At 38.2% G+C, this 16,346-nt stretch overlaps 1 protein-coding gene across 2 annotated transcripts in view; it reads left to right on the top strand.

Moving 5' to 3' along the window:
- Positions 1 to 15,593, top strand: part of LOC113406196 (ubiquitin-protein ligase E3A-like) — a 96,100-nt gene extending 80,507 nt beyond the window's left edge. For both annotated transcript variants that reach the window (XM_026649395.1, XM_026649391.1), the window contains 7 exons: positions 1,233 to 1,377; positions 7,885 to 8,090; positions 10,083 to 10,247; positions 11,508 to 11,663; positions 11,758 to 11,831; positions 14,379 to 14,522; positions 14,839 to 15,593. In XM_026649395.1, the coding sequence (XP_026505180.1) occupies positions 1,233 to 1,377; positions 7,885 to 8,090; positions 10,083 to 10,247; positions 11,508 to 11,663; positions 11,758 to 11,831; positions 14,379 to 14,522; positions 14,839 to 14,959 (1,011 nt within the window). In that variant the 3' untranslated portion in view covers positions 14,960 to 15,593. The remainder of the gene's footprint in view (positions 1 to 1,232; positions 1,378 to 7,884; positions 8,091 to 10,082; positions 10,248 to 11,507; positions 11,664 to 11,757; positions 11,832 to 14,378; positions 14,523 to 14,838) is intronic.
- Positions 15,594 to 16,346: the final 753 nt, after the last annotated feature.

Genomic DNA, 16,346 nt, shown 5'->3' with positions numbered 1-16,346 from the left:
TAATTTTTTGGTGCAGAATTCTCCCAGGAGTAACATTCATCTCTTCCGTGATGCCTAGAAAACATTTGACAATGGCTAGGCAGTTCTTAAGCTGTGATCACAGTACACTTGTAATTTTCTCACTGTTACCTTGTCCTTCCCCCTATCTTTATGTAAGTTTATAGGGACTGGGAAGGTGGTCTTGGGTATGTTTGGGGCAGGGTGGTTGGCATCAGGGAGGGGAGGCTAGCACAGTTGGGCTAGGGCCTCTAGGCACTACTACCTTGTAAATCATTTCAATAATAATTAAATTTAGGATTTTTTCCTGTGGTTGATCAGCAAACTGAGTGACTGGTGTAATTTGGAATATCTGGGATTATAGGCAAGTATTACTGGCATACATGTTTGTTGTATGGCAATCGATACTTTAATTTTTCTTGTTGTAAGGGCTTGTCTATGCTGAGTTTTTCGTAACACTATTGAGAACCTCAGTATAGTTGTACTGATGCAAACCCCCAGTGTAAACATACTGCACTGGTGTAAAAAGTGATTTATGCAGGTGTGGAAACTACACTAAGATGTACCACAGCAAGCTACTGCTTACTTTCATGCATCTGCATAATGGTGTGCATCCCCTGGTGCAAAAAACTCCAGTGTAGGTAATCCAGAAGACTAGACAGTTTGCATGCAGCTAGATATAGATATGGCACACTGTTGAATATAATGATTCCTTTCACTGAAAACTGATATAAAGGGGGGAAAGTGTTAGGACATTTGTTTAAATAATTCTTTCACCAAACTTTTAATGTGAAGAACAATGAGTTACTCATATTCAAACACTTAAATGATATTCAGTTGACTCTAATGGTAATCCCAATTTTTAATTATTCCATTGATAAATTTTCTAGTTTATTTGTATTTTATTCTGTTTTCTATTTACACTGTCTTATCGATCTCAAAAACAAAAACTTTAATAAAAATACTGAAAATAAGAGACAGGGCACTAATGCATTTGTGCTATTGGTAAGATATGATAGTCCTCACTAGATACCTCTGCCCCTTTGCCCCAAATTCATGGCTTACAGAATGCACTTAGTCAGATTCTGGATGTTCATTACCTTCCCATATTTACACTTGTGGGTGACATCTACCTGCCTTTCTGTTTCTCAATTTTTCCTGTATTTGTTCTGTATTCATCATTTTTTTTCTAGTAAAATGGGTATACTAATGACATGTTTGTATTGACCCAATAGCTAGAGATGATTGCCATGGAAAATCCTGCAGACTTGAAGAAGCAGTTATACGTGGAATTTGAAGGAGAGCAAGGGGTAGACGAAGGAGGTGTTTCCAAAGAGTTTTTTCAACTGGTTGTGGAGGAAATTTTCAACCCTGATATTGGTATGCAATTTAATAACTCCCTCATCTCTCTGAAGTGCATGCACACACAGTTTCTCCCCATAGCTACTCCCTAATTCTAGGTACTCTTTTTCTGAGGGTTCTCTGTATCCCTTATTGAGCCACAAGGGCATCTGATTCAGTTTGGGATCCTGCATCTGACAGAGCCACCATCCTAAGGACAACTGGAATGACTGCAATACTTTTTGCCACAAGTGAAAGTTACCACTTATACATTTAGATCACTAACAAATAATACAATATTTTTATTTTTACCCACTTCTGAAAATTTGAATCTAAACCTTCTCTCGGCTTCCCCCTGGGCTTCAAGTTTTGCTTCTAGGGCTAGTAATCAAACCTGAGAAATAAAAATATCTCTTACCAAGTGTCCAAGGCAAACCTGTATAAAGAGGTGGGGTTTTTTCAAGTTTTCAAAATCTGGCAATATAAAAAAGGGTTAACTTTGTTCTCAAGTAGTGATGCTGATTTAAATTTTTGTTGAAAGTTTAGAAATACTGTCAAATGCAAATCAATTACAAAGAAAAGTTAGCAGTAGTTTCTGGTATTACACCTGCTCCTGAGTTCCCCTACCAGTTTTTGTGGTTTAGCAATCACATTTTCCTGGTGTGTGGTTTTTTTAAAATGGTTTTTCTGTCCTGTTCTCCCTTCACTCTCCACTGCCGTGTGAAAGAGCCACTCAGATAAGAGCACTGACTATAGGGAATACAGTGAAACCAATGATACACAGTTCTATGCCAAAAACATAAAATGAACTTGAAAAAAGTCTGTCTAGTTTCTTACAATTATAACTTTGTATGATTTATCAAGTTGACCATTCCCCTTTAAAATTGAGTATAACAGAAGGACATTGTTATGTAGGGATGAGGAGGAGGAAGAAATGTTAAAGGGATACTTGGGTCCAGTTTGTCCCCAAATTTAGTCTTTTAGAGAAAAGCTTATACACCGCTACCCCGATATAATGTGGTCCTCCAGAGCCAAAAAATCTTACCATGCTATAGGTGAGACCGCGTTATATAGAACTTGCTTTGGCCCCCCTGCTCCTTGTCCCCTGACCGCCCTCTCCAGAGACCCCCATCCCTAATCACCCCCAGGACCCCACCCTTTACCCAACCCCACCGCTCCCTGTCCCCTGACTGCCCCGACCCTTATCCACACACCCCCGCCCCCTGACAGGCACTCACCGGCAGCAGCGGGAAGCGGAGCAGTCCGGCCCCAGCCTGCTCCACTCCGCCAGCTCCCAGACGCGGTGCTCCACTTCCGCCGCCGCTGGTAAGTGCGGGGAGGTTGGGGAAAAGATGCCCCCCATACTCACATGCGGTGGGAAGTGAAGCGCCGCGGCCCCAGCCCGCTCTGTTTTCCTTGCCCCGGTCCCAGCCGTGTCGCTGGCAGGGGGTTGGGGAAAGGTCCCGCACTCACCGGCAGCGGTGGAAGCGGAGCAGCCCGGCCCCAGCCCACTCCACTCCGCCAGGTCCCATCCGCGGCGCTCCGCTTCCCGCTGCAGGTGAGTACAGGGGGCGTCCTTTCCCCAACCTCCCCACACTCACCAGTGGCGGGAAGCGGAGCGCCATGGGTGGGAGCTGACGCGCTGATCCGCCAGAGCGTTGCTTTACCGCGTTGTATGTGAACCCGTGTTCTATTGGGTCGCGTTATATCGGGGTAGAGGTGTACAAAATTTAAAAGATCCCTAGAGACTCCCAAAATCTTCTAAAAATTGTAATCAAAACAGTTTGTGCTATAACAGGAGAATATTTGGGTAACAAATCATTGTGCTACAGTATAAGAACTTGAAAGTGAAATTGAATAGAAACAAACGTGAAATTGGCTAGTCTGCTTTCATTGTCAAAGGTCAGAATAATGAAATGTGTAGATAACATAAATAGAAAATAAACATTTTTGAGTGCTTTCAGTTTCACTATTATAGTGCATAATGTAGGAAAGGAGTTAAAATGATGTCTCAACATACCAATTACAATTAGAACTGTTTATACATAACCACTTTTTTATACCTATTGTGCACAAAGTTTTTAAATTAAAACATTTCAGGAAGTCTTTCCGTATCTGATGCATTTCAGTGAACTTATTTCGTGCCCTTTATGACCTATTCAGTGAAGATATATATTTGAGTGTTAAAAATCTTCCTCTGAAAGGATGTCTTGTTTCATTAAATTCACACTTTTGAAAAGTAAATAGAGCTTGTTTTGAAATCCAACTCTTCCCACCCCCCCTTTAAATGGAAAAAAAGTCCCTGCCTTTTTGTTAGGCGGTTGTCTATACAATCAGCATTGATGGGGTCAGCAGCTAAACTGCCTATAAACAAGCTTCCAGTGCCAGCAGCAACCCTAAAGGCACCTCAAGGAGGGAAGAATGCATCTCTAAGTCGTTACTAGCCAAGTCAGAAGGGCAGAGAGCACACTGCTGTTGGGGAGCATTTGGGTTTGGCAGGCATCAGAGCTGGCAGTGAGATACCTAACTCTTTCCCTTTTTTAGAGGTGTCAGCCTGGCCCGCCCACCTCTAAGTGAAATGTATTTTCAATTAATTTGTCATATTCCATGTTGTACATACAATAAAACTACAGCAACCAAAAAGGATTGCATTCATATCACCATCACGTATACATTAGATTGAAGATTTTCTCCTGTTTATCCCTTTTTATGAAATCAGTGCAAGAAATCTGTAGGTTATTGTTTTTTATTTAGCAAACATTTAGAGAGTTTTTCAAAGACAATGGGAAGTAACAAGGAAGTTAATGGGAATTAAGTGCTTTGTGCCTTTTAAAACCTTTAATATGGTAACAAAAAACTTTCATGTGTAATTGTGATATCTAGAAACTTTTGAGTTGGAATATTCCTTAATTTGATAGGAGCAAGTTAAGTCATTATTAAACTTTGAAGTCTTTATAGAATTTTGTAGTTTAATAAAGCACAAATTTCTGATAGCTAGCAAAATCAGTTACTCTTATAAAAAAAAAAAAATCGTGGCTATACCCATTTTGTGCACACTCCACATAAAGCAGGTGTATATATGAAAGTGTTACAGTTCCTTAATATAGCAAACTTATTCATAGATTCTAGGACTGGAAGGGACCTCGAGAGGTCATCGAGTCCAGTCCCCTGCCCGCATGGCAGGACCAAATACTGTCTAGACCATCCCTGATAGACATTTATCTAACCTACTCTTAAATATCTCCAGAGATGGAGATTCCACAACCTCCCTAGGCAATTTATTCCAGTGTTTAGGAAAAAGTTCCTAACTGTCAGGGTGGTTAATGTCCAACCTAAACTTCTGGTACCTTCCTGGTTTGTCCAGGACTCGAGGCAGCAGATTTATCTCAAACTCTGTGTTTTTTTTGTCCTTGTGCATGTGACTCTGGATACTTTAAGCCTTGCTTACTGTGGTTTATACATCTTAACCACTGATGTGTACCAGGTTTCAGATATCTGCAGCCATAGTAGCTTAATCATTGCAGATAGTAAAGGATTAAAATGGATGAAATTATCCAAACATCTCTTGCATAGGAAAAGTATATTATGAAGGTAGTACAGGAATTGTATAAGTCTTTGATTTGAATGTGAAACATGGTGATACATCCTTGTACTTTTGCACTGCATTCCACTGAAGAAACTCATCACACTTTACAAACACCAGTTAGTTTAGCTTTAGGGCTCTCTGAGAGGTAGGTAGTATCTTCAATTTGTATATGAGGAAACTGATGCAGAGAGACACAGAAAATGATTTGATCAAGGTCCCAAAGGGAATCTGTCTTAGCACTGGTAATGGAACTCAGGTCTTGGATCTTGTTTTGCTACGCTCCTTCCAACTTCTGTAGTGAATGAGACAGGATGAGACTCATTCACTCTCCAAGCTGTGCACTGATGGCTTGACTACAATGGGATTTGGATCAGGCTCTGAATTAGGACAGGGGGTCCTATGGGAAAATATATACCTAGGCTCAACCTGACAGAATTAAGGTTTGTTGCATGGTCTACCTTAATTTTGTAATTTCCTAATTCAGCTATTTTACTTTGTGACCTTACAGTTCTTATTGTAGTTTTTAGGTATGAAATAAACATATAATTTAGATAAATAGATTAGAAATGCACATTTATCTTCTGAGCATGGACATATAGTAGCGCTGGAGATTTGAAATTGTATTCAACAGCATAGATGAGAGTCGGTAAGTATTTCCGTTAATTCCCTTTATTCAGAAATTTATACTGGATAACTTTAGACTTGTCTCTATGTTCAGTTTTCATTGGATTTAAACTAGGCATGACTCGTTGGTGTTCAGAATACATATGAGAAATGGTATGGCTCGATGAGAAAATTTTTTTGCTTTCATAATGCAATTCTGTATATATCCTTCAACAGGAAATACAACTAAATAATTTCAGAGTCTTCTACTTGCTTTTGTTTTACATTTTTTTCCACAGGTAACATGCATTATAGCATCACAGTTAGGACACTATATGTGTAAGATGTCGCTTCTGTGAATTTGAAGAACATCTGGATGTGTTTCAATGGGAGTGCAGGAAAAATCTCAAAAGTAGACTTTAGGATGTTTGAAAACTTTGTACTCTAATACGTGTCATAAAAATAAACAAGTGTTTATCAGGAAATTAGTATAAATGAGTTTTTACCTATTGCATATTAAATCTGTTTAAAAATTAATTTAAAACAGCCGTGTAAAATTGAAATCATGAAGAAAGTGAAGGATGAGTAAAAACTATTAGGCTTGTTACCAAAAATCATTCTGGTAAAGGAGAAGCGAATAAGTAAATTTTTGTGCTGGGGTCTAGGTTAATTATGACAAGACTGCAGTATCTTTTAAAAACAATCTTCATCCTTTACAGTGGCTCTCATTGCTTCCCTTGTTTTGTCACAATCTTAGTGTGTTTTCTGTCTTAACTTTTACTTTTTGCATTATCTGTGATATCTTATGAATATGGATTCGGATAAACTAGTGTTCGAAATTATTCCCCCATCAGAACAGCAAACACTGCAAGAGTTTCTCATTATTCTATGTTTTAACTCGTCATTCAATTTACAGAAAGTACATGTCACCATTTTTGCTGCAGTGGTTGTCTGGAAGACCACTTGGAAACTTCAGTGAATTCAGAAAGCAGAATGCAGCCTCTCACTTTACTTAGTAATATGTCTCATAGGGAACATATACTTGTGTTCCAAAAACTACTTGTGGTTTCCAGTTCATTGCCTTGCTGTCTGAGGGCTTGTCTACTCTTGAAAGTTAATTTGGATTAAGGAGAGTCCACATATGGAGTTATTCCTGAATAGCTGTTCTGGAGTAATTCCACATATAGACAGTCCCTTTAAAGACTGCTTCTCTCTCTATGCACCATTCCACTAGTTGAGATCTACTAAGATACTTCTATAACTCTAAATTCCTGCAGGCAGGCCAACTTTTGTTGGGCCTCAACCCTGGATTTGGAATTCACTTACCCTGTTGGTCCAAGTGAGCTAGAATTTGTTGGCCTTCAGCTTTTGTCAGCGGGGGGTTGCTTGAGTGGGATACCTTATTTTGTGATTTGGGGAATGTAATGGGGTCCACTAGGCCCAGAGGCTCCTGCTGGAGGCCTCACGGTCCTACCATACCCCATCCCAGAGAGGAGCAGAAAAGAAGTCCTCCAAGCAGCCTAGAGTGGTTGTGGGGAAGCAGCCAATCGGAGCCCAGCAGACTCTCATAAAAGGAACTGCAGGGTCAGAGTCAGTCAGTTGCTGCCTGGAGCTGAAGGAGTGAGGACTGTGTTCCTGGCTGGCTGGCTGAAGGAGCAGCAGGACCACAGACAGATCAGTTGCTGGCAGGGACTGGGGGAGCAAGAAGGAGCTCCTGGTTGGCTGCTGGGACTGAATAAGGACTGAGCCCAGTGAGGGCTGCAGGAAGACTGTGTCCAGGGAGCAAGCCCTGGGGGTATGGCCCCATACCAGGCCTGGGACTATTTAAGGACTAAGTCTGGGGAGGGCTATAGAGATACCAACAGAGGGGTACTGGGATAGGCACCTGTTGGACTGTATACCCTGGAAGAGGTCTGTTCTGTTTGACATACAGACTGTGAGAGAGAGTTGGCTTGGGGGCTGAGTTGTTGAAAATCCTCCTGAGAAACCACTGACAAGGGTCAGCACAAATTGAGAGTCTGCAGGCATACGTCCTCAACGAGGAGGCACTCGCGAGAGGTGGGTGCCGTCCCATTGCTGGGAAACTTTGGGAGATTGGTTATAAATGTGTGGCTTTATAACTGATATACGTGTTCTTATAGGCTGTGAGCATCACAATTTATAAAACCGGAAAAATTAATTCATGCTATGAATATGTAATGTTTTTGGTAAATTATACAATTCTAAATTTAAAATGTAATTTTACATGTATATCTGGTGCAGATGGATTTAGAAGGTGGATTTTTAAACTTCATGTTTGCTCTACGTTTTTGTTTTTCTAAATATAAAAGTAATCATTTAAATTCCATTTCTTATAGGTATGTTCACATATGATGAGTCTACAAAACTGTTTTGGTTTAACCCATCCTCTTTTGAAACGGAGGGTCAGTTTACACTGATTGGCATAGTACTGGGTCTGGCTATTTACAATAACTGTATACTGGATGTACATTTTCCCATGGTTGTCTACAGGAAGCTAATGGGCAAAAAAGGAACTTTCCGTGATCTGGCAGATTCTCACCCTGTAAGTTCATTGTGTTACTTGAATTTATTACTACAGGTTGTGGAAAATGTATGTTCATTTAATTAAGATTTGATTTCAACACAAGCTTACTGTCAGAATAGGTAAAAGTGAAATGCCCTGTTAGGTTAGTGGAAACATTATAGGGTTATTTGTTCAAATGTGTGGATTGGTACATAATGCTACCAGTACGTCTAATTTGGAGGAGTATGCATTGGCTAGCAATAGTATGTGGGTCCTGTTTCTGCCTCGCTGCATGAATGTGGACAAGTCACTTAACCTTCTGTGCCACAATAAACCAGTCTGTAAAATGAGAATATTATTGACCAACACTTCTTAAAAATTCCCATGGAAGTGCTATGCTGTAGTGACTCTGTTAACTTTTTTTTAAGTGAAAGGCAGTTGTGGCAGATGGGGATTATTCACAAATTCTTGAAGCAATTATGAGTTTTCTCACATGCTTTTTGTTGTCTCACCTTCTTAAAAACTATAGAGATAAAGGGGAGGGGAGAGTTCTTTTGCTGATGGCTGTAAAATAGCAATAAGCCACAATAAATACGTGTGAGTTAACAGTTAAAGCACATCTCACGTATTTTGGTCCTGTGCCTTCAACCATCCAAAGAACACCAATAGCTTTCTAACATGCAACCTAGTGTGTTTTATTGCTGTTAGAATGATTTATTTAAATTAATTTGGGGTAATTTTTCCATTTTTATTTGTAAGAGCTATGCAATAAATCCTTCCACTGAAATGAAAGAGAAAGTGAATAGGATAAAGGTTATTATAAATGCCTTTTATTTTACTATATTAGAAAAAATAACTTAATTTTTTATAGATTCCCTGGTCTGTTTAAATTGCTTTTCCTGACGACAGTATGCCAACTCAGGCCACTCTTTCAGCTGTAGTTTGAGGGCTAATAGCTACTTTAAACTCATTTTTGATTGTAATAACAAAATTGAGCTCTTTCAGATTCCCAGTTTAGTTTTATTTTTAGTAACAAGTGAATTCAGATTTGTCAAGAGGCTACAAAATGTGGGGCGACCAGTCTCATGTTTGTGGGAAGAGAACGGGTGGATTTAAAAGTTCAGTTTACCTCTTCCCTCCATTCCTCTTCCACAGTTGCCTTACTCTGCCACCCCTGCTTTAAAATCACCCTTCATAGACGCCATTAAACAGACCAAGATATTTAAATGCTGATTGAGTCTTAAAACTGTATACAATTCAAAGTAGGCCACGTTAGGCATTGTTGAGTACCACAGCCAGAATTCAGAGGGCAAGAGAGCCAGATCTTGTTTAAAAGGCAGTGGTTCCTAAATCAGTGTTTACTAACATGGTACATTTGAAAGTGTTTGTGGGGCATAGGAGGAAGACAACTGGTGAGACGATGAGGATTGCAGCTAAAACTTACAATAAGTATATGGGGAAAGTTCACTACACTTTCTCCATTTAAAGAGCACTCTGACTTTCTCTGACGTTCAGTTTGCATCCCTGAGAGGCTCATACCTTTGTCCCCTAGTGGGAGTCCTTAAACTGCTGCTGCCTGCACATCCCCTGCTGCTGCTGAGTGGTATTACTAGGGGGCTCCTCAGAGGTGCAGGGCTTATTACTGCTTGAGTACAGGGACTCAGAAGGCTCCCTAAACCCCTTAAAACAACTTACATTCATTTTTTAAAATTCCACCTATACTGTGCATGTACTGACCCTAACTTGTGCTTATTTTTCAAAGTGAGGGTCAAATATTTAGCAACACTTCAACTTCCTCCTCTTCACATTATGTGCGCACACATTTTCCTGGCACTTCTGGTGATTGTGTCCCAATCATGAACAATTGGGATTTGGTACAAAGTTGTGACCTGACCCAAAAGATATAGCTGACCAATCCAAGTATGTTTTTGGACAGTCAGTATCTAAAGGCGTACTCTGATTAACATTGGTCATATATAGTGGAACTTTACATTTTACAACTCTATCATCAAATGTTTTTTATTTTATTAGGTTCTTTATCAGAGTTTAAGAGACTTGTTACAGTATGAGGGAAGTGTGGAAGATGATATGATGATAACTTTCCAAATATCTCATACGGATCTCTTCGGCAATCCAATGATGCATGATTTAAAGGAAAATGGAGATAAAATCCCTATTACAAATGAAAACAGAAAGGTAATTCACATGGCACTCTAATGGTGGAATGATCTTTGTCATTACTATGTATCTCAGAATTTCTCTAGGTATGTGATTAAAACATTAATTTCAGCTAGAGATAAAGAAATAGTTAAATTTAAAATTCTAATAGTCCAATTTGGTTAAGAAGCAGAAGAAAACACTTTTCTAAAATTCTCTTGCATGTATGACTTTGAGAGCACCAGTTGAAGATACAATACATTTGCTGTAACACACACATTTATGTATAACAAGTCAGAAATATTTAAGACTCCTTTTTAATGTTTGCTGTTTACAATCAACTGTTAACTTAGATATCTATTCAGGATTCTGTTATGTATATACAGATTGCTGCGTAAACAGGCTATAAAACTAGTAAATTGAAATGTGCATACCAGACTTCACATTGTATATCTCTCCAAACACATTTTGGACTCAGCATCTGAGCATAATCTTATAGGAAAATGTGACAGGCCAAAAGATCATCTACTCTCTCCTTCCGTTGTAACTTGCTGCTGAATGGGCTTAGATTTCATACAGATTTAGACTACATAAAATGTTAATACCCGTAGAAGTAAGCTTTTGTGTTAGATTTTGAATCCTACCATTGTTTGTGATGACTTAAACTTTATTTACTGCTTGCTGTGTCCTACCAGAGTCCTCCAGATTGGTGGATGTTTGTGTAGGAGAAAGAGAATTTTTCCTTGCTCATAAACTTGGTTTCTCAAATGAAGTTGTCCACCAACTGGGAGGAATCCACCTGGACTATTTTGTTTGTGCATGTGGATAATTTGTTTAAAAATTTCAGTACATGTGAAGTTGACGGAATTGTCCAGTCATAGCTCAGCTGCCTCTGAGATTGGGGGGAGGGATAGCTCAGTGGTTTGAGCATTGGCCTGCTAAACCCAGGGTTGCAAGTTCAATCCTTGAGGGGGCCATTTAGGGATCTGGGGCAAAAATCTGTCTGGGGATTGGTCCTGCTCTGAGCAGGGGGTTGGACTAGATGACCTCCTGAGGTCCCTTCCAACCCTGATATTCTATGATTCTGTATTCTATGATTGATTGTAAGTGGGCCAAGTCCAGCAGTACACTCTGGCTTGGTTCCAGTTATGAGAAAACAAATTTATACAATGCCATGAAATACTTGCTTTCCCTAATTAAATCATTAGACCAAAATGTCTTGTTGGGTGTATCTCGTTTTTTGAAGGGTAGGGTTTGGCTTTTAACTATTAAATATGTTTTGGGGTTGTTTTCTTACAGGAATTTGTCAATCTGTATGCGGACTACATTCTCAACAAATCAGTAGAAAAGCAGTTCAAAGCCTTTCGGAGAGGATTCCATATGGTGACCAATGAGTCTCCACTGAAATATTTATTTAGACCAGAGGAAATTGAATTACTTATTTGTGGAAGTAGGGTAAGAAATCTGGAATGTGCAACAAAACAAATTGCTGGTTTTCTTATCCCAAAGATACAATTATGGGTGGTGATAAAATGTCTTACATTTACAGAATCTAGACTTTCAAGCACTAGAAGAAACTACAGAATATGATGGTGGCTATAGCCGAGACTCTCTTATTATTAGGTAAGTTCTTTAACTTTTCAAGGGATATACGAGAACTGTATTTTACTAAATTCATGATGAAAAGGCAGCAACTGTAATGTGAGGTTCATGTTTTTGAAGTACACACTGAAGTCCAGCAGAGCTAAATATCATTTATTGTTACTGAATTATCTATAATTTCACTGTGAGTATTTGAATAAAGTCAGCAAATGATAAGATGCTTAACATGCTGTTATAGAATAAACTCTTTAAACCAGTGGTTCGCGAAATGTTACAGGGGGTTCTCGGGGAAAAATTCCCTAATGGCGGACAGAGCTGTCCTTAGGGACCCCGGACAGCACGGGAATCTATCACACTGAGGAGATTTAAACTTCAAGACTCCTTATAAGAAATGGAATGGGAGGTGGATATTTTTTGCTGTTTTTAAAATTAAGTAGGCAGCTAGTGTTCTTCATAATAGTTTTAAAAACAATAAGTTTAAACTTTGTTGTAACGTGTGTTGTTTGCTTGAACTGCTCAAGACCTGAATACTTGTATAAGAAGAACTCTTTGAGTTGGCTTCTTAGATACCTTCATGCTGTTTCACATCTGATACTTCTTGATGAAACATAGGAGCCTTGTCTTATAACAGGCTTATTCAAAGTGATACAAGCTACGAAAGTGAGATCTTGGAAGAGTGTTGCTGTTTTCATAATGTAATAAAAATACTGTAATGATAAATAATAAATAATAATAAATAGTGTGTAATAAGCATGTCATAAAAACAAATTTTATATTTCCAAGATCACTGCTTTTATAATTTATACTCAGGTAAAGGAGAAAATCCCTGGAAATATTCCTTTTTAGGATGGGGTTCGTGAGACTTGAAATTTTGGTGAAAGGGGTTCCACAGGTTGCTAAAGTTTGGGAACCACTGCTTTAAACAAATGAAAACTTATCAAAAGCGGTTGAAGAAACTGAAGGGTAAAAAATGATGGTTACTTTGCACTTGAACTTTTTTACTCTTGTGCTTTCTTGTTGAGAGATGGAAGGGACTCATTAGGTAAGCCCCAACTGGGCAGGATTATTCCTTACACTATGCTACCTATTATTTGCCTAGTTTGGTAAAAAACGTCTCTCAGAAATGTTTAGGGCCTTTTCATCTCCGACCTGGATTACTCCCACATATGGGAAAGGAAATTCCACATCTTGTTGCTTGCAGAATTTCCAGTTAATTCTTCTCTTAGTGTGAGAGAATCTGTAGGAGCCATGCTGATAAAGTTCCCCTGTAATTTACTAGCCAACCCTTCAAGGGAGAAGTTCCTTAGTACACAGCAGGGGAAGCAGGTAGATTAATGTTCAGAGTCCATTGGGGTTGCCCTTAGGGGATTGATGCCACAATGTGCTCAACCACGTCCTTCTCACTCACAGAGCCCATGTTGCACAGAAGGGCTTCTGTGAGGTCAAAAGTGGAATAATGCTATGGAGGGTTTTCCTATCCTCCTCCTCTGGGAGAGGATGGTATAGTTCTTGTAATCTTCGGCTGTCTGCTTCTCCTCCGGGCCATGGTTGTCTTTCTCTTCTAATCCCTCTCCAGTCTGTCTACATCATTCGAGTATTGAGGTTCCCAGATCTGAATTAAATAGTCTGTGTGTAATGTCTCTTATAAGTCTAGAATATATTCAAATGATCTTCAGGACCATGAAATAAGAGATGGAGATGATTTTTGCTCAATGATGAATTATCCTAATAGGAGTTTGTGATGGGTGGAAGTGTCATAATTTGTTCTGATGGGCCATTAGTGAGTACATTCATTATCACATATAATCGAAACAAAAGGCCTCCAAACCATGCCATTTGTCAAGAATGAGGATGTGCAAAATATTGTTTACCATAGTTACGATTATAGAAAAATGTAAGGGGCTCCAAAAACTCCTGCTCTGATTATTTTACATATAATCAGGCTGACACTTTTTTGATGAATTACTGTTTTTATTCCTCTAATATTGTAGAAGCCACCTTTTCTGATCTTTATTTTCACCTCCGTTTTGATCTTAACACACAGTTGGTAATTGACATGTGACTTGAACTATTTAGTCAAACTAATATTGATATGTTTGGTAATACGATACGAAGAAGAGAGAAACAAGATTATCAGAGAATAGACAATGCATTGCAATAAGGATAATTGAAAAATATAGAAAATACGAACAATATAGAAAACAAATGGACAGCATCTGCAAATTATTTGCTAATTTTAGAATAGTCTGAAATAGTTTTAAAAAGTTAACACTTGAACCTTCAAGGATTTTGAAATACTTCAGATGTAGCTTCAAAACTTCAGTGGTTAGCAAATGTTTGAATGCAATTTTGTTCAACTCCTGTATGCTCGGTTTGTATGCTGATGTGTTAGAGGATCAAATATGGTGCCATATTTGATAATGTGTCAATTAACAACTGCAAATTGCATAATTCTGGCAGTTGTGAAAGTTGCATACAAGTAGGGGGAGGTCTTGTTTGTATCAAATATTCTTAACAATATTTTTCCCTTGCTTTCTCAACTTTTTGTTTTTAATTTCCCCTCAATAGGGAATTCTGGGAAATAGTCCATTCATTTACAGATGAGCAGAAAAGACTATTTTTGCAGTTTACAACAGGCACGGACAGAGCACCTGTGGGAGGACTTGGAAAATTAAAGATGATTATAGCCAAAAATGGCCCAGACACAGAGAGGTAAAATATTGACCTTTTGTTTGGTAAAATTTTTATTTTGACTTCCTAAAAATTAAGACGAATTCTGCAAAGTGAAAATACCAGCAGCCGAATCTTAACATTAAAGATTTTTAATAGCATTTTAATAATATTTTATAGTGCTGTGACCTCAAGGTTACAAGAAAACAACGGGTATAAATTTTAAAGCAAAACTGGAGTATTGTTCTTGCATATGTAAGCAGATGAAATAGCATGGTATTTCTCAAAGATGATGATGCTTATATGCGTGCGCTGTGCATTCCAATGACTGAATTCTTCCTTTTCTGTTTTTTCTTAGATTACCTACATCTCACACATGCTTTAATGTCCTTTTGCTTCCGGAATACTCAAGCAAAGAAAAGCTTAAAGAGAGATTGTTGAAGGCCATCACATATGCCAAAGGATTTGGCATGCTGTAATCAATAAATAAATATAACAAAAGGGATTAAAATTGGTGGTGGTGATGTCCCTGTCCAAAAAAGGCCATAAGATAGTGAGCTACAGTAGTCACCTGTGTTTGTGCCTCCCTTCTTTACTGGGGACACTGGGCTGGAACAGCAGATTTCAGCTGCTTATATGAACAAATTCTTTATTTTTTCTTTTAGCGTGAAAGTATTACATATTCTTTCACTTGTATGTACAGAGAGGTTTTCCTGAATATTTATTTTAAGGGTTAAATCACTTTTGCTTGTGTTTATTACTGCTTGAAGTTGAGCCTTTTTGAGTATTTACAAGAAAACAAACTGTACTCTCCCAAGGAAAATATTGCCATCATTTGTAGACCATGTAACCTTCAAGTATGTGCTATATTTTTGTCCCTGTATCTAATCAAATCAGGAACTGTACTTTTTTGAAGAGTTTGCTTTTGAAACTTGAAGTCTTGGAAAACAGTGTGATGCAATTACTGCTGTTCTAGCCCCCAAAGAGTTTCTGTTCAAAATCTTAATCAATAAAGATGGAAGGGAGAACTTGGAATGTTAAACTGCAGCCTTGAGAACTTTACTTTAGTCACAGCACAACAATTAAAACTCATTTCACTATGTGTTGTCTTCACATGTCTTGTAATATATTGTGTTTTAATTAGCAAAACATATTTCTTAGTCTATGAAAGGGTAGGAGTTTTAGTTACATTGTTTAAAAAAAAAAGTTTACTGGGGAAAGTGCATTTTCAGCCAAACAGCTTTAGACTAGAGAGTGAAGTTTGTTGAAAAAAGGATAGGAAGTTGCTATATTATAAACAAAAAGCATGTGGAAGTGCACTTAAAATGAAGTTTTATTATTAATTGCCTATTACGTTGACATTTTAAATAGACAATCCAAAGTCTTCCCTACATGTTATGTCATCATCCTTATTTAATGAACTGTTGTTCCTTTATCAAGGCACATGATCAGTGTTGCAACATAATCAAAAGGGATGGCTACTGTACGTTACCTTTTTCATCTGACAATAGACAACAATTGAAAATGATTAAAACAAACTTTTAAGGCTTACTTTATATTGTTTATTCCCAACTATTAAATATACTGTTAGAAAGGAAATACTAAGGTTACTTTCATCTGCTACATAAAATATACAATAGGTTTTGAATTTAAATCTACAAATCATATCAGAAGTAAATCCTTTACCTTTCGTAGTCTGTATATGTAATGTTAACTTCTCCTGTTGCAATATAAAATAAAGGGATTATGCATTTTTAACTAAGAGGACATAATTGGCATATCTCGTTTTACTGCAAGCAACAGCTGATGTGCAGAGCTGAGCTTGTGCCTTGACAATTGCTATAACTGACTACTACAGATCAAATC

The sequence above is a fragment of the Terrapene carolina genome, unplaced genomic scaffold (genome assembly GCF_002925995.2).
Source record: "Terrapene carolina triunguis isolate 2854851 unplaced genomic scaffold, T_m_triunguis-2.0 Scaffold23, whole genome shotgun sequence".
Taxonomy (NCBI): Eukaryota; Metazoa; Chordata; order Testudines; family Emydidae; genus Terrapene; species Terrapene triunguis.
This window is presented reverse-complemented; position numbering and strand designations above follow the sequence as displayed.